General features: G+C 37.2%; 1 protein-coding gene across 5 annotated transcripts in view; it reads right to left on the bottom strand.

Annotated features, from left to right (window-relative positions):
* Nf1 (neurofibromin 1) overlaps positions 1-19668 on the bottom strand; it is a 291489-nt gene that overhangs the window by 226204 nt on the left and 45617 nt on the right. For all 5 annotated transcript variants that reach the window (XM_072300264.1, XM_072300271.1, XM_072300269.1 and 2 more), the window contains exons 6-11: positions 18321-18439; positions 16230-16358; positions 5116-5358; positions 4155-4345; positions 1401-1545; positions 717-845 (exon numbers count right to left, since the gene is read on the bottom strand). In XM_072300264.1, coding sequence (XP_072156365.1) covers positions 717-845; positions 1401-1545; positions 4155-4345; positions 5116-5358; positions 16230-16358; positions 18321-18439 — 956 coding nt within the window. The remainder of the gene's footprint in view (positions 1-716; positions 846-1400; positions 1546-4154; positions 4346-5115; positions 5359-16229; positions 16359-18320; positions 18440-19668) is intronic.

Here is a 19668-nt window from a genome sequence, read left to right as displayed (position 1 = left end):
AGAAGATAGGATGGAAGTGCCAGACTTTGAGGCAATGACTTCATGACTGAGTACAATCAACATTTTTTGTGTAAAATGTTTCATGAAAGCAATGTTTGCACACTCAATGTTATTTTTTTTTCTTAAAAAATGCATACTTGTACACATCGAAAAGCACTTCTGACTTGCTTATATTCAACCCATCACCGAATGATTATTAATTAAGACTAGGTGGCTCCCTGGCCGCTATGCAGCCCAACTCCTGGGGCGCACACAAAGGCTCGCGAAGCGTGCCTTTGAAGGCCGCTTCGCGGCCAGCGAAATTGCCCGTTGGCGGTTGATGAGCAAATAATTTTAATTTAATCGACAAAACCATGTTTCGAAGAAAAATTTGAATAAAACTCATTTCTGCCCCTAACCCCCCAAATTTCGGCGCACTTCAAAATCACTTGACAATCATAAGGAGACCATAAATACGGTCCTCAGTGGAAATTTTGAATGAAATTGAACAGATGGATTTTGAGGTATGGCTGTACACCAAAAAAGAGTTCTTCTGACGGATGGACATACGTTTTTTCAAGTGTGGTTTCTTTGACTCTATGCACCTTAAAATGCCTAGAAATGATGAAATTTCATTTTTTTTTTTGGACCATGACAATACTTCCTCTACCTGCGAGCAGAGGAGAAAGTAAAAATGTTTAGCAGAGAAGGATGCGTGAAAAAGAATGGGTACTTACATTCAACATGAGCATAGGATCAGCATGAATTAGTCGCACCATCCATAACAATAAATTCTTGTGATAAGGAGCTTCTTCCCCTCGGTCTCGTAGTTTTGAAGTTGAATCTTTGCTTTTTAGGGTTAGAGACTGAAAATGTAAGTCTTTACATAGAAAAAGGAACTACTATACAGGATTTAAATTTAGTGACAATAAGAAGCAGATACGTTCTGAATCAGAACACTTTGTTATTGGGTCAATGGACGATGGACCACTAGACAGGGTAAGTTATTAAGCACAACAGCAAATGTTTTCCTATAAATATATCATGCAGAACATGTTAACAGTATCGCAAACTCCTGAAATCGACTCATGAGTGAAGGATAAACGATTTTAATCTTTGACATCACTGCCTGTTCTGGTTGTCGAGATTTATTTTTGATAAGACCATTTTTAATGAAATTCGAAAGATTTTGACCAAGGCCTTCGATGAGATAAAGTAGTTAATAAGTATGGTACATACCAAAATTAACTAACAATAAAAGCAAAGCTTTTTGTGCTGTTTAACATCTAACTTGTTTGAATCAACTACAGTTGTTGGAATTGGTCTGCTCCAGCTTTAACAGTTAAACTGTTTCTGTCTTCATGATTTAGCATTTTGTAAAAGAGGATGAACTCAATAAATTTAAGAATCAAAATCCTTACCGTTATCATTTTTAAAGGTGTAAGAGCTATATAACCTTGGGTAACTCTATTCAGGGTGTCTGTGAACATAGCCCGTAGCTCGGAACTTTTATTGTAAACTAAATCGATTACTGGCCACCATGGTAATCTATGTTGAGTGACTACCCTGGAAAATTGAAAAATGAGGCTACATAACAACAATGGTCAGAGTAAAAGTGATTGGATTCGCTGCTTCACCATGATGCAAAGCTCAGTTAAAAATTTCATTTTCTCATAAATGAGCAGCTATAAAGAAACTAATTAATATTAAAATAAAGGTAGGTACTCCAAAAAAAGGGCACGTAAAAAAATTGTAAGACATTTTACTCACAATTATTTTTTTGGGAGTAGAGAACACAAGAGAAAGTGATAAACTGACGATAAAAACTATGACCAGGTATGAAAAACCTTTGGATATTATTTTCTTTGAAAGATCATGACTTTCTGATTGTTGTCTGTTTCTGCTGTTTCAGGGGGCTATGCTGATACTCTACAGGATTATCCAAAAGTCACCTACCACCCCTGTAACTTTTTTCTTAATTGAAGTATAGGTTTGAACCTTTGGGGATGTTTCTAGGTCTAAAGTAGCAATTTTGAGTCCCCCAAAATTTTGGGGGACGGACGGTCCTACCTAAAGGGGAAACCAAAGGGCTCAACTTCTTTTTTCAAATAGCAACCCACCCTTTGTGATACCTCATTCGAAAGATAATAACAAGTAAAAATTTTTTAAGTAGACTGCAGGTCAAAATGTTCATTTTTGACGGAGTGGCGGCTGGTCAAAGTTAAAAATGGCGGAAATTTGACATGTGCGTTTTTGACGACGGATTGGGATGAAACTTGATACTCAGCGGTTTTTTGGGTCGAGCAAAACGAATCTTGCAATAGTTTTTTGAGAAATTTAGTCCTTCTCAAAATGGCAACTTATAGCGAGAAGTGGATATTTATGCTGCTTATCCGTAGATTTGCATGAAATTTGATATCCGAGAGTACTACGACACGAGAAAAACGAATCTTTCATCGGATTCTTACAATTCTGAAAAACTTCAACTTGGCGGCGGAAAAATAGCGGGAACTTGCTGTTACAGATGTTTACTGATGGATTCGCATGAAACTCGGTGTCCTTCATGTCTATGGCTCAAAAAAAATTACTCTTCTGCATTGAATTTTAGTGATGCTGACTCCTTTTGCCATGGCCGCCAAGTTTCATGTGAATCTTTGAGTAAACGTCGGTAATACCAAGTTCCCGCCATTTTTCCGCCGCCATGTTGCAGTTTTTCAGACTTTTAAGAATTAGACGAAAGACGAGGGGACGTTTTCCTTCCGATCAGCACCGCGCGCGAAGTTTACAATAGCCGATTTTCCCGACCTTCGCTCCTTTCCGCTCTTCTAACTCGCGACCAAAACATTTTCCCAGCGTGCAGTAAAAAGCTAGAGGGGCTACAGAGAGTCAGGAACAACGTATCAGTTTTTCATCAAAATAAAAAAATGGCTTTTATAAAAATCGGCGCGGACGTGAAAAAAATGGGGTCTTCTTTTAGCGTTCCGTCGCTTTGGAGGGTGAAGTCGGCTAAACCCTGTGATGTTATACATTTTCTGGAAGCTCTTGTCACGCTAGAAACGCTCGTTTAAAAACTTCTCGGTTTTCGAGTAACAAATTCGCGTAAATGTGGCTGATTATTAACTTCGACCCCCCCACTGCGTCACCCCAAAATTTTAGGGGGGCTTGAAACTTTGGGAGAAGATGGGGCATTGTTTGGTAAATGAATAGGGCAAGTCTCAAAGGTAACTGCCCCGAGCCCCGAAAGGCCCGTTTTGCACGTACCCCTTTCCGCCATTTTGAACTTTGACCGGCCGCCAATTTGTCAAAAATGAACATTTTGACCTGCGCTTAAGGTCAAAAATTGTCTTTTTTGATCATTTGTCGAATGAGGTATCACAAAGGGGGGGGGGGGTCCATTCGAAAAAAAGATGAGCCCTGCCCCCACAGATTTTGGTTGCTACTTGAGTTGAGAGTGAGTTACCAAAAAGTTGCTACTTTGGACCTAGGAAGATCACCAAAATTACAAACTTCTATCTCGATTAGGAAAAAAGTTACAGGGGTGGTAGGTGACTCTTGGATAACTCTGTATTGAGCCATCAAGACATCATAAATTGTTCAGAAAATAAATTAAAAAACAATATAATGTAAGGGCTCAATGGGAAGGGGGGAGGGAGGGGCTGACAACATAAAAAGAACACAACAGAAAAAAATTTTTTGGCACAGGCCTTGGAGGCTGTCTTAATTAAGCCCTCAAGCGACACCCAGAAAAGGAGAAAAGAGGAGGTTAAGTCTTGTTTTGTAGGAAAAAAGTGGTCTGGTGGCCAGCCATCAGTTCGCAAACTTCAAGTTACATTACGTTACAAAAAAGCGAAAAATACGCCTAAAATGAGTGCAAGAGGAGGGGTTACATTTTCACATGAAATGACTCGCATGCCTCAGCTCAATTTCACTCAAGAACGACTTAACTTCCATTCCCATCCCTAAAGGCACTGCTTCATTGACAGGCGGGAAATCAAAGAGGGATGCATGGACTGTTACAATAATTGAAATAAAACTCAAAAATTCTTTTGTAAACCTTAACCTACAAATGAAGATCACAAATTTTGCAACTTTCAAATTGCTTGCATTTATTAGCTCTTACATACAAATGAATCTTTGAATCATGAATTTGGCTGAGTAAAAGCCAGTGGATATACCTGTACAAAGAACTGACTAGAACAAAATGAAACATCGATGGGGACACTGGATTTAGACACACTTTTAACGGATCATTATTATGAGGTTTTATTCGGAAGCACGAGACAAAACAGTCAATCATGAGATCCACATCTTGCTGCACAAAACTCTGTCCTCTCGTGAACGGTTTGTTTGGGTTGAACAATAAACACTGAAAATCAAATAAATTTTGGTTACTCATTAGATTAGTCAAAATCTTTGAAGATAAAAGTGGCTGGCTATTTGAAACACTCTTTGGGAACGATATGCAAACCTTTAGAGACTTTGGATTTTTGGTCAATCAATAACATAAAGACTGGGCCAACTTTTGGGACACTTTGCCTGACACCAAATTTGATTTTAAAAAAAGAGAAAAAAGTGAAAGCCCTGCTGAATCCACAAAGAAATAAAATATATCATAAAATGACAGTACTCGCGATTTGACTCAGTAAACATACATGTCTTCATGATAAGTTTTTCTTTTTCTCTCTCCCTTCCTCCCCCCCCCCCCCCCCAGGATCAACACTCAATTTTAATTTTTTCTAATCTTTGAAAACACACTTGAGTGCTAGTCATAAATTTATGCAAGGCTGCCAAGAGAAAAAAAAAAGCCAAAATAGTCCAAACTCAAGGCAAAAAAGAAGAACCCATCACATTAGATGCAACAAGACAGAACTTGCATTTGATAAATTGGTAGTTGATTGCTTTTGACGTTAGGAGTGGATTACCAATTTATGTACCAAGATAAAAAGTAAAGTCATTGATCTTGATCAATCCTGACGTTTTATTGAACGGTGGCAGTGTTAAATTAACAACTGCCTACTTAAGTGATGCAAGTTCTATTATTTGTTCACATTATGCACTGAGGGATGCAAATGAAACCTAAACATGAAAAAAACATTTCAAAATTTTAAAAAATACAATATAGAGAGAACAACTTACTTTGAGATCATTTAAAATACTTTGAACGAGAGTAAAAATAATGTGATTTGACTCTAAAATATTAATGTAAGTTGAAGCTTTGCAAAGCTTCACACCAGCCACAGCTGCTGCTTCTGTCAATTGTTTGCTTGATGTCTGTGGACTTATTGCTTTCTTCAAAGAATCAATAAAATGTTTCTTTTTGCTGTGCCGTGGGGAACATGGAGCGCCACTGTCAGCATTTACGATTTCTTCCAAAACTTTCTGAATGGATGGAACAAAAGAAAATATATAAACAAGGTGGTAAAAAAATGCTGGGTCCACACCATTTTGTGGGGAAAACAAAGCCAAAAAGTTCAAAATGTTCAAATGAAGTAAAAGAATTGAGCTCTAAAGAGTACCAGTACAAGACCGGGGGGAGAGTGTTTAGCTCAGGCAGCTTCCATTAGAATATTAAGTTGAGGTCACGCCGAGGGATCTACAATGTTTTGGGTCTTTTTAGACCTCATCAGTAGATAACACTTGCCAGTGATTCCATAAAATATATGAATAATTCAATCAAGAGGACACTAGGAGGTCTATTGCATACAAGAAATACAGTCAAGCTGCGTGAAATTACCATTTTGTACATAGAGTCGTAATGTAAGTGGGAGAGCTGGCGCCATGTTCTGCTCAACGAGTTCAGAGTCTGGTGTGCGGGGTCACTTTTTCGATACATATTCGATCCAAAATGGCGGTGTGGAATATGGCCGGGTCCCCGTGTATCGCAAACAATCGATTATGTATCGAAAAAGGGACCCCGCGCCGCACAGGAATCTCGGAATTCAGGACCTGGAAAATGCGTTAAAGTGGTGCCAGCTCTCCCACTTGCATTACGACTCTATGTGCTCTATGGAAATTACATAAAAATTGAGTGTTGACTTCGTCAGTGTTATCCCCAATTTGCGTAATTGTAGTGTATTCAATGAAAAAAACCATTCTCGTTAATTTTTTAGAGCATAAATTTCTGCTTTCAAATATTTATTAGTGGTGCCCAGCTACAAGAATAGAAACAGAAACAAGGCTAAAATTTTCTTGAAATTTCAAGTTTGGTCTGTTCTTTTCAAAACACGACACATATTGCACCAAAATTTAACTGAAGGTATGAGAACTTTATGGGGCCTGGAATGGTGTCAGACAATTGTGATTTTTTGTCAATTTTGGCTAGGATTTCGTTTACGCTCCTGATGTTTAACGGATTTCCGATAATTTTTTAAAACAAATTTAGTATTTATTGATGATAGCAATGGTGCATAGTAAAGGAAGGAGTACCTTAGACGGATGGCCGGTCGGTGAGGGGGGGGGGTGTCAAGTATTTTACACCGTTTACCTAAATTATAGCAGCTAAAAATTATACAAACTTTCTTTTTAAAATACCTGTTTATGGGCAGATTTTCATGAAACTCAGTGTATCCAGGTGTACTGGGAAAGTGGAATTTGACGTTACTTCCAGTCTGAATCAGAATTCAAGATGGCGGAAAAAAGATGGCGGCAATAATTAGTTACTAATCTGCTTATCGACTGATTTGCATGAAACTTAGTATAACTCTGAATTATGACCCAGAGAATTTTAATTTGATGTCGATTTTAACCAAAATTGAAATCAAAGATGATGGAAAAAAGGTGGTGGCCATAATTTTTAAAAATTAAAGATGGCGGCCATAATTTGTAAACTACTTATTTATTGGCAGATTTTCATGAAACTCGGTGCACCCTAGTATTGTGACCTGGTTTTGAATTTGATTTTAATTTTAGTCGAAATCCAAATTCAAAATGGTGGAACAGATAGGCTTTAATTTTTAGAATACCCGTTCATCCACTGATTTTCATGACCTCGGTATTTTGACCAAAGCTTGTCGGTTTCAGTTTGAAAACTCATAAGGTAATAAGAAAGGGTAAAAAAGTTATTGAGGGGCTTTGAGGACAAGGCGCATAAGTACAGTTTTCGAAAAAATTGACACAATAGTGATTTCAACTGAATCTAGGTTTGAAATTAAGTCTGTGAAAAATTCGCAGGTAAAATCCAATGTTTAAGCATCAAAATGTGAGTTTGAACTTTCTTTATGCCATGAAGCTTCAAAATTTAAAAACTTTAAACACGTTTTTCTCGAAATGGCAAAAACTGTACTTATGCGCCTTGTCCACCAAGCTCCTTAATTGATGTATTACGTATTGGTATAAGTGTGAAAATGCAATTTTTTTAGTAATGTCAAATATTTAATTGACAAAAATAAAGGAATACAAAGCTGAGTAATGAAATAAAATATCTACTAATTTTTTATTCCGTCTGTGGAATACGAAATCAAAGGAAGGGACATCGACTCCATTCTCCATTCAAATACGAGTTTAATAATACTAGGTTGGGAATATAACAGCTGATGAGTCAACATGGTTTATTAAAAGCTAAATAAAATTGAATAATGTATGAATTGTCGCATATTCGGGTGACAAAATGCCGAGGGCAGTAAAAGGTTAATGTTTTGATTATTTTCCTTCTTATATACTTGGATTTTCTAATTTCACATGAGCGTGTGTTGCATCACTTAAAGCATAGGTGTATACCCCTCTCCCATGTTGAAAACCCTTCCCCCTGTTGACATCTGTACTTTCGATTTCATCCTTGTTGGCGCTTATGCTAGAGTTAGCGGCCCAAAAGTTCCAAACCTTCAATGTTGTGTTGAATTTATCTTGATTATTAGTTTTACTGTCAATTCCTCAAACGCCAAAAGACCCGCTGCCCGAGCTGCTGCCTTTACACTGCCCAATTCCTCACATAAAGTGCTTCGCGCCGGCAACTGGGCTTGCATCATAACTACCCTAATAAATGTTATTTTCCATTCCGCAATATTTTTAAATACCCTTAAATGTACAGATTTTGCCGATGTTTGTCCTATTAGTTTATTTTTACGTGAGTGTATGCATAAATATGATAAAAATTGTTTTCATTTTGTATACGTGAAGTAGCTGTTAGTTCCAGATTGCAGTCCTATCCATTTGCGCTCTTTGTACATAGCAGGGAGGGGGGGAGGTCAGTTTCCCCTCCTATAATTTATTTTACTTTAATGGATTTTTTCCCTCCGTAAATGATCTAAATATCTTCACACGATTGATGGAATGTTTGCTGCATTGGTATGGCTATTTGAGAGATGATGTTTTGCATAGAAACTCACCTCTCTGTAAATAATACCATTTTTTAGAATTTTATGTAAAGCCGGGTCGAACTCAAAAATGGTCGAAATTTTTAAGACACCGTACCTTCTCTTATTTTAGATTTTTTGTACTTTCACGTAGTTACAGTGTTTTTTTGATCAGGCACTTCTAAAATGCTTAAAAAATTAGGAAAACAGAGTTAAAAGCGGATTTCTTTCAGAAAAGTGTCATTTTTGATCCCAGAGGCAGTGTTCCTACCGGGGGATATAATTTCATAAAGGGATGTTAAACACACGTCAATAGACCAAAATTTAACGTACTTTTCGGATACACCATTCATTTTAACTTTGAAGCTCATCTACAAGCGATAATATCTCAAAAATACCAAAAAAGTTAAATTTTATCAAATTTTTTTTATTTTTTTAAAAACAAAATTCAGTGTTACGACCCCTCCTAACAATTTTACGGCAAACTTTAATGACCCTACTTTAGAGGAACTCTCATGAACTTTTCATTGCGCATCTTGTATTTTTAATGAAACGCCTTTTAACGCATAAGAAATAAGAAAAACCGCGGAAATTTTTTTTAGGGCAAATTGCGGTTTTTCCCAACATTGCCTCCGCATTTTCACGAGCAACACCAGAAAGACAAATAAAGGTACATTTCTCCCATAAGATTTTACCAGCTTTTGGATGATTAACATGGTTTAATGAAAAAAATTGTTTGCAGCCGCCAAGAACCACATACACCTGAGACAAAGCCTTGTTATTGAAAAGTTTGTAAATTTTTGACGTCTCAAAAATTGGCTTTTAAGTACACTTACATACTTTCAAAAATTTATTTATCAAAATTTTTTTAACTTTCATGTGCTATTACACTGGTACCAAAAAATTTACTTCAAACAAAAATTAATAAACGTGAAAACTTTGAGTATACGTCAAGAAAGCGGTTCTAAACCGATCAGCCAGGTTATCCAATTGACAACTTTAGCTCCATATTTAACCCTCTTTAAAAAGTTCGAAATATCAATTTCAGGTAAGAAATATTTTGAAAATTTTATGCTCTAAAAATGTTTATTGCCATCACTTAATCGTATTTTCAGTTTCCAAGTGTCAAAAAGCCGAAAATCGTTGAAATTCTGAAATTTCTATAGAAATAAATATTGTTATTATAAATATGTTAAATATTGACTTCATGCTTTCGAATGATTCGTCTCACAAGGAGGTCATAGAAGATAAAAAGGTGAAGTGGATAGGTATTCTTCAGTAAAATTTAACATACTTTTCAATGGCGTCGTAGTATTGAACCTTATATCAATTATTTTGACCTAAAATTTGTCAAATACGCGAAAAATCGCTGATTTTCATGCAATTTTGCCGGTTATTATTTTTAAATGGTAAAATGTGGAAGGAAAAAAATAACAAAAGTCTAAAGTTTGAATATGGTTCTTAACCGAAACGTTATGTATCTGTAAATTTGATATCTAATGATTATTTTGCTGGAGGCATACTTTTTGAGTTACGAAGGAAAAACTGTATGTAGGTCTTTCTTGAAAATCGCTTAAGGCCACCATTTTGAAAAACTGCGATTTGACCACTTTCCGAATTAAATTTGTCGGTAATCTTTTTTTTTCTATCTTATTGGTTACTCAGAAATCTTTTAAATCAAAGGAAAAGTTTGTGCTAATTTGTTGGACGTAAAAAGCTAGATTGACTGGACTAGTTTGAGATTTAAAACACTAACCATGTGAGTTTCTAGGTTTTACTGAGACAAAGAGTTTAAAATTTTACTTAGGTATCCATTTGAAGAGGACTACATTTAGCGATTAGGAACAATTCTTTCTACCTCAATTCAGAAACAACGTATGTGCTATTAGTTTCTTCATGCCAATAGTAGGGCGGATAAGCATAACAATCGTGCATTTCTGGAAGAAAGCATAAAACTTTCAGGATATCATTTTTACCTATAGAAGGATCAATTTCGCAAGTGAGCCCAAAATTCTGAGGCAATGGTGGCCGGGGGGGTAGGGGGCCCTGATTTCGCTATGTTTTGCCGAATTTTCGCGTTGGATCATTGTGAGAACGCCGTTAACAATGTAAAATGTAATCAAAACTTGTGTAAACGTCTTTAGTAGGTTCTCTCAAACAGTATCCTAAAATGCTATCACTGTCTGATCCCGGAGCACCCCTCAAAATGCCTAAAATTCACAATGGCGCCCATAAGGCCTCCGGAATATCGGTATATTTTCACTTATGCACATTCTGTCAGGTGAGGTATCATTTGCAATGTAATTTTGGTCGCAGATTTCATATTTGAAGTCAAAACAACCCCCTGGTCGAAATTCGTGCCCCAATCCAAGATGGCGTCCAGATTTGAAAGGCAGGAGGGTGCATTTTTTCAAATTTTTACGTGATAAGGCAAGTGATATGTCATTCCCTATGTAATCTTGGTCGTAGATTTCATTATTGAAGTCAAAAAAGCCCCCCGGTCAAAATTGGTGCCCGAAGTCTAAGATGTCGGCCAAATTTGAATGGCAGGAGTGTGAATTTTTATGAGAAAAAAAATCACGTGAGATCACAGGTGAGGTATCAATTTATACGCATTTTTAGTCAACAAAACGAATCTAAATGAAATGTAAAAAAATCTTTTACACAAAAATGATACGAGATAATTCAGAGGGTGATCAGTTTGGCCGTCATGGTATGAATGATGTTAACAGGAGCATCTATAATGAAATATTTTATTCATTTTTAAGCCCATATAATTTTTCAATAAAGATAAGGACATTTCACGCGACGCAACTGCCGTACCCTCTCCAGTCAGTAGAGGAGAAAATCCTAATCAACATATGCTGATTCACATTCCCTGTCAGGCTCTTCAGGATCTTCCTCCTACGGTTCTGTAAGTTTTCACAGTTGGTGTCTTCAGAACTTCTGCATGAGTCTAAGAACGAAAAGATTATTTTCTTGGAGGTACAGCATAGTGTCACTCCCTTTCTTACAATTACACCGGATAATTTTAAGCGGGGATTCCGGGAGCTGGAGGCAAGTTACTTAAAATAGGACGAAGCTCCTTGTTTTTATTCATCCATCCCCAAAGACAAGCAACCAGATCACTTCATCCCATCCACAGTTGAGTATAAAAGTAGCTCCTAAATTAATGTTACCTACTTCATTGCTGATGATATCGAGGGTAATTTCTCTAATTGAATGAAGACTTTGAAAGCTGGAACTTTTTCCTTCGATATATGATGACGGAGGTTTTCAGAAGTCACATTCTTTTGGCTACCATAGAGGAGTAATATTTCGACGGTGAAACAGAAAAAGTGCGTATCTTGGTTGCAGGATTTCAAAATATTCGCTCCTATTTTATTTTTTGAGAGGGGACCAAACCAACATCATGGCTTGAAAGGAGGGGTATCGATAAGTGCCGATTTTGGCCCCACTTCAAAAAATCATCTGAACCCATATTTTAAGTACCCTAGGGTAGGTGCATTCTGGCGCAAAATATTTTTGCGATTGTGCATCGTTTTCCTGCCAAAACAGCCGACTCAATTTTTCGGCTGAAAAATGGTTTTAATTTTATGACGAGCCCAAAAAAGCTTTGTTTCATGAGTACGGGAGGTTCATCTTCGTAATTTTTTGCGTACTTTTCAATGGAACAGGCGAAAATTGTCTAAACCTACTTTTAAGGGGTCATTCTAGACGTTTTCAACGATTTTTGGGGTTTTTTGGCAATTTTTCACCTATAACTAGAAAACTGATGATTATACAACAAAAACGATTGCAGATTCAAAAAGAGCGTAAAAAATCCGTTAGAAATCATTGGTTAGACATTTTCTCAGCTTAAACTGTCAACACAAAAAACAGCTCTAAACTTGAGAAAACCGAAAAAACTGCATTTTCCACGATTATTAGTCTTCATTTACACCCAGCACAATTTTGCCACATCACCAAAATTTAACAGATTAAAGTTACATACCAGTACATGAAACACGCCAAAAATTACGGTGTGGAAAAATTGTGCTCATAGTTAAAAATGGACTTTTGTTGAATGGAACCATCCTTGAATAAAAGATGAAAATTCTCTAACTCTCCGGGAAGATTCGCCAATCATTCATGGGATACCTGTATCCGGGTAATTTTTTGCGTACTTTCGATTGGAACGAGTGAAAATGGTGAAGAATCATGTTAAGTGGGCCATTCAGAGAATTTTTCAAGATTTTACGGGGGTTTTGGGGTTTTTCTGTGGGGGGGGAGGTAGGGGTTGTTGGGGGGCTTGGAGAGCATTTTTTGTTTGTAATACACCAAAAAAATAACAAATTCAGAAAGAACGCGAAAAATTCGATAGGATTTGATACTTGACACTCTCTCTCAGCTTGGACTGTCCACACGAAAAACGGTCTCAAACCCGAGAAACTGGAAAAAACGGCCTTTTCTCCAGCTCCCCAGTCATAATTTACATCAATAGCTTAACAAAAGGTTTTTTCGTTTTTTTTTTGTAAAACTCCCTCTAATGGAGATATATTTTTTAAATTTTTTTTTATTATAATTATTCATTCATTTATTTCTTTCATTATTAAACAAGTCACTTTATTCTGAACAATCATATACAAACTGTATACTTAGTACTAAAATACATCGCATTACAGTTAAAAACTTAAATAAGGGCCTTATATCTGCCTTCTGCATACACACCCGAACCACCCTCTGGTATTTCTTTAATAAAACCTAGTGGAGTTATTGACCGTTAAAAAAAATACCGTTTTACCGTACGTCCTGACCAACTTTATTTGCGACGTGCGTTCAATACTTGACACTCTCTCTCAGCTTGGACTGTCCACACGAAAAACGGTCTCAAACTCGAGAAACTGGAAAAAACGGCCTTTTCTCCAGCTCCCCAGTCATAATTTACATCCTGGTCACTTAACAGGTTAGATCGTTAAGCAGTATACAAGGTGTAACAACTAAGTGACGACAAACTTCCAGGGGTTGTTCCATGGCTCAAAACAAGCAGAAAAGTCCCGTACCAAAATCCTCTACGATGCGTGGTTCTCGAGTTTCGGGGAGTTCAATTTTTGAAAAAAATACCGCACGTGTTCAGATATGACGTCACAGTGGCTGTCCTAATTGTCGGAACCGAAAAAAATTGTGGTTTCGTAAAGTGATCATCAATAGCTTAACAAAAGGTATTTTCGTTTTTTTTTTCGTAAAACCCCTCTTAATGGAGAAAAACCCCAACACAGAAAAACCCCAAAACCCCCGTAAAATCTTGAAAAATTCTCTGAATGGCCCACTTAACATGATTCTTCACCATTTTCACTCGTTCCAATCGAAAGTACGCAAAAAATTACCCGGATACAGGTATCCCATGAATGATTGGCGAATCTTCCCGGAGAGTTAGAGAATTTTCATCTTTTATTCAAGGATGGTTCCATTCAACAAAAGTCCATTTTTAACTATGAGCACAATTTTTCCACACCGTAATTTTTGGCGTGTTTCATGTACTGGTATGTAACTTTAATCTGTTAAATTTTGGTGATGTGGCAAAATTGTGCTGGGTGTAAATGAAGACTAATAATCGTGGAAAATGCAGTTTTTTCGGTTTTCTCAAGTTTAGAGCTGTTTTTTGTGTTGACAGTTTAAGCTGAGAAAATGTCTAACCAATGATTTCTAACGGATTTTTTACGCTCTTTTTGAATCTGCAATCGTTTTTGTTGTATAATCATCAGTTTTCTAGTTATAGGTGAAAAATTGCCAAAAAACCCCAAAAATCGTTGAAAACGTCTAGAATGACCCCTTAAAAGTAGGTTTAGACAATTTTCGCCTGTTCCATTGAAAAGTACGCAAAAATTACATAGATGAACCTCCCGTACTCATGAAACAAAGCTTTTTTGGGCTTGTCATAAAATTAAAACCATTTTTCAGCCGAAAAATTGAGTCGGCTGTTTTGGCAGGAAAACGATGCACAATCGCTAAAATATTTTGCGCCAGAATGCACCTACCCTAGGGTACTTAAAATATGGGTTCAGATGATTTTTTGAAGTGGGGCCAAAATCGGCCCTTATCGATATCCCTCCTTTTTACAGAATATTTCTCACATAGAGAGCGAAAACAAGCAAAGTTTTCAAGAAATGACGTTCAGTATTTTTTAATGAAGGAACTGAAATATGACAAGAAGTCTGCAACAACGCAAACCGAAATAGTATTTAAGCAGTTTCACCATCGATTTACTCTTTTCCCGCTCTTTACATCCGTTCATGGTTTGGATTAGGTTCCAAGAACCTTTCTTTAGATTCTTGCAGGTAAGAATCAGATAAAAGCGTACAGGATAAAGTTGCTGTTCCTATTTTATGGATGTGAGGGGTTGAATCGCAACCAGTAAATGCATGCAAGAACAGCGATCATCTCGGGTTTTGTGCGTTTAACATCACTTTGAAAACGCAAAGAAACATTGGTGTCTGCTCATCAATTTGATGGAACATAGGTTTCTGCAATGGATTCGTAGGTATGCCTGTGCTTTGATCGCACTCAAAGGAGTGGAGACCCACCATCTGAAACCAACTGAAGGTTTTCTAAATTATTTTCGGTACTTATTAATTGTTCATCCTCTGAGTCTAGGGCATCTGAAATTGAGTTCAGAGTTTTTGTGCAGTAATCAGCAAGACACCTCACTATTAGTGGCTCATCATTTTTCACTTGCCAGCCATGATGGCAATCATCTTGATTATCTCGTTTCATTTTTGTGTAAACGATTTTCTTTTTTACATTTCATTTAGATTCGTTTTGTTGATTAAAAATGAGTATAAATTGATACCTCACTTGTGATTTCACGTGATTTTTTTCTCATAAAAATTCACACTCCTGCCTTTCAAATTTGGCCGACATCTTAGACTTCGGGCACCCATTTTGACCGGGGGGCTTTTTTGACTTCAATAATGAAATCTGCGACCAAAATTACAAAGGAAATGACATATCACTTGCCTTATCACGTAAAAATTTGAAAAAATGCACCCTCCTGCCTTTAAAATTTGGCCACCATCTTGGATTTGGGGCACCAATTTTGACCGGAGGCCTCTTTTAACTTCATTAATGAAAACTACGACCAAAATTACAAAGGAAATGACATATCACTTGCCTTATCACATAAAAATTTGAAAAAATGCACCCTCCTGCCTTTCAAATCAGGACGCGATCTTGGATTGGGGGCACCAATTTTGACCGGGGGTTTGTTTTGACTTCAAATATGAAATCTGCGACCAAAATTATATGGAAAATGATACCTCACATGACAGGATATGCACAAGTGAAAATATACCGATATTCCAGAGGCCTTATGGGCGCCATTTTGAATTTTAGGCATTTTGAGAGATGCTCCGGGATCGGACAGTGATAGCATTTTAGGATACTATTTGAGAGAACCTACGGAAGACGTTTACACAAGTTTTGATTAGATTTTACATTGTTAACGGCGTTCTCACAATGATCCAACGCGAAAATTCAGCAAAACATAGCGAAATCAGGGCCCCCTGCCCCCCCGGCCGCCATGGCCTCAGAATTTTGGGCTCACTTGCGAAATTGAATCTTCTATAGGAAAAGATGATATCCTGAAAGTTTCATGCTTTCTTCCAGAAATGCACGATTCTGGGAACTTTTTCCCCTTATCCGCCCTACTACAATGAGTCTTTCGAAGATGAGCAAGAAATAGTAGTTCCTCATTGCAAAACGAAGTCAGACTTGGTTCTTCATGGGTAAATGTTGCCACTTTTATGATTAGTCGAGGATAAACCTACTGGCAACATTCGTGTCCCGCACCAACCCACTAGATATTTACCATGAGAAGGCGCCAGTCACATATGATTGGAAAAACGTGGCAGGAAGCTTAGTCCTTGGTCATACATGACTGACGTAACATGAATTGTAAAACAGAAAAAATACTATGCTTACTGGTGATAAAAGAAGCAGCATCATCTGCAAAGGCCAGCTGGAGACTTTACCTTTCTTGTTATCAGTATACGAATCTAATAGATCGAATAAATTTTCACAACATTTTGACAGCTCTTCGTTGGGAATTTTCTGAAGAAAAAAAGAAAAACTGCCTCTAAACAATCTTACTAGTCATTCATACGAGGGTCATCTAGAAAGTAAGTCTACCAATTTAATATCTCCTAAATTAAGAATAATAGAAAGAATCTGTAGGAATCGTTAGAAAACCACTACTCGCAGCCTTCTAACGCGCTACAGTTTTAATTTATTTTACTCTACAATTTTATGGGCAAGCCTATTAACAAATATGTACAAAAAAAAATAACAACCACAATTCAAAGAGATAGGAGGGAGAAAAGTATCATAACATGATAGATTACTACAATAGATACAACTTAGATTTTATTTGCAAGTAAATCCTCAATGAATTTTTTTAAAGAGAAAATGGGCAAATGGAAAAAATCAACTATGGGGGAAAATTCATTACCAATTCCTAAATCAATCTGTCTACCCAGATTCGCAATGAGAGTGGGACATTAAATATTCAATTCCTCCTGTTAAATTTTGCTAGGACATTAGCATTTATACTTGATAGCAGAGACAGGGCATCGATCAATTTAATCAGAATTGTATAAAGTAGCATTGAATCACAATTATCAAAATTAGATTCAATACTACTTATGCCTGGACGTTCTGCTATCTCTGTAAAATCATGGTCACACCAAAGAATAGGACAACCCTCCTTCAATTCATCGAGACCCAAGTTTTGTCAGCCATTTTACCGCCAAACTTGACCGCCATCTTGGAAAAGAGCTATCTGCCCTCTTCCTCCGAGGTTTGTCGAATTTTCGTGGCTGCTTTGAAGCTAGACGTGTGAAATTTGGCAAGTACACCCACAGTTGAGTTGAAAATACACGAACGTCGAGATCCTACTTCCGCCGGCCCTTCACCAATGTTAAGTATTAAATGCCATTTTGGAAATAGCGGACCATTTACTCAACTCCAGCTGACCGACCCCATTTCTGTATGTTTTTTAGATTTTCGCGGCAAAGTTACCGCCAAAATAATGAAATTTGACCAAAGTATACATGAATATATCTATACATATAAAATATGTTATGCAAAAGTAGCATATAAAGTAACATACTTCACATTGTCAGGTGGTAATTTTCCTCGAAAATAGGGCCAAGATATTGTAAAATAATTATGGAACAACTGCAAATGTGCAAGGTTTAATTTGCAGGGCACTTGTCTTTGCACGTATGATGGGCAGTGTGTTCCGAAATGATTTCTGAAACCTATCTCAAACAAGTCTTTCTTCTAAATTAACCCAAGATGTAAGGGTTTGCTACGCAGTTTTACATTTAGTTTGAAGAAAAATATTGTTTTGAGTGAGCAAAGCAGAAAGTATGAAAATGTCAACTATATTTTTGGCTAATTTTGGCGCAAACCAATAGTCTAGTTGCACCAGCAAAAAATTTTGTTTTATCAACCATACCTAAAAATGAGATAATAACGGAAATCAGCGTATGGCGGCCAAATTCGGAGAACCATGGGAGATCTAGCTTGAATCCCGACGGATTTTCATTCTAGGTACCTTAAACTACAATTTCACTAAGTTTCATGCTAGTAGCCTAATTTGAGATATTTTTACCCTACGCGACCCCACTACAAGGACTGATTCCACGTGTGATAATCCGGTTTTGCACCTGCACTCAGGAGAGTCCCTGCAAAGATAATCCCAAGCTCCAACCTCTCATCAACCGTTGATGGCGAGATAATCGACAAGGTCGGATACTTTCCGGACAAACCTCGTATAACGGTATTTTATAAACGTAAAAATCGTCTTTATTCACCAGTTTTTGATCATTTATGGCCCATTTTCATTGTTCAGAGACAAAATAGGGGAGCAGACCAAGTCAAGTATCTGTGGGGAGGAATGACTGGGGAGGAAAATCAGGAGACAGTGCATCTTTTGAGACTGAAAACTCATTTTGAGAGAATGACACACAGACTTTGAAGTAAATCAAAAAGAACGATTTAAAATTTTACCTGTAAATCAGCAAATTCGTTTGGAAAAGTATCCATCCAATTCCAGATTGCTTTTTCTAGGGATGTCATTAAAATCACGTGAGCGGATTTTTTTAGAGAACGAAATTTTTGAATGGTTTCTGAAAAAAAGAAGATAAACTGAGGTGTAGTGTATTTCAACTTAGTACAGGAGCCTGCCGATAGGCAGCGCTGAGTAGTAACGAGGTGGTGGCTGTGATCACTGTGATCAGTTGGCAATCAGCATTCTATTACCACTATGTAACATCATGTAGACGCACCGTATTCGAAAAGTACTTGTTTCGTAATCGTGTCCTTTAAAGCCATGTTCATGAATAAAGTGTTTCGCTATGTTAAGCCTGTGTTCTTCAATTTGAAAACACATCAACTGGCGACGAGGATAAAAAAAAAAAACAAAAAGTTCATGCCTTTCTCGAGTTCTACATCATTTGACAAAGAAGGTTCCGCATTACGTTGTTCGCATCGGCTTTTCGGAGTTCCAGCATCATCTCCGAAACCCTTACCGCCGTGTGAAAGGAGGAAAAATCTAAAGCAGTCAACAAGTGATACGCCTCATGGAAAGAGGGTTATGCAAAACGGCCAAAAAGTGACCCAGCAGGGATTGTACGAAACTTTGTGGGATGATTGTATAGGTCATTTTGGGCCTACATCTGGCTGCTTTTAGGCGAAAACCGCAGGGAAACAGCGTTGCCATTTTTTAAAGTCGTAACCTTCTAACATCCATAACTTTCGCAAACATGCAGTTACAGAGCTCGTATTTATACCGAAAAACGCAGAAAATTACGTTCTATCGGCTTAAGCAGGAAGAATTTTAATTTGGGTCCACTGTTGCCACGTTTTGGCCATTTTTAGTGTATTTTCCGAAAGAAAGATATTAGTGTATTTTCCGAAAGAAAGATATTAGTGTATTTTCCGAAAGAAAGATATTAGTGTATTTTCCGAAGGAAAGATACACTATTTTAATTTTCATTATTATTAAAAATCACGTTAACGCCTAAAAGAGTGTTTGCAGTTGGTGGAGATTGAATAAAAACCTGTCGGAATTATTGTTTGTTTGATTCCGCATCCATTAATATGTTATACTTTTCTGAGAGGCTTAGGGAATCCGAGTTACAGCGATTTTAAAATTCGGCAACACGCCCGACGCCCGATTTTGACGCTCGTTTAGGTACGTTTTGCGACTCTGTGTTAAAGCAAAACGCCTAGACCAAACAAAATTCGAAAAGTCAGTTCGTTTTTTGCTCGTTTTGGAAACTTTCACAGGATTTTTAGGAATTCAAGTAGCGACGGTGTTGCCGGTTTTCAATGAAAACCACCGCTGCAATCACAA

This window comes from Bemisia tabaci, chromosome 1 (genome assembly GCF_918797505.1).
Source record: "Bemisia tabaci chromosome 1, PGI_BMITA_v3".
Lineage (NCBI taxonomy): Eukaryota > Metazoa > Arthropoda > Insecta > Hemiptera > Aleyrodidae > Bemisia > Bemisia tabaci.
Note: the sequence above shows the minus strand (reverse complement) of the source record. Positions and strands in the feature narration are given on the sequence as shown.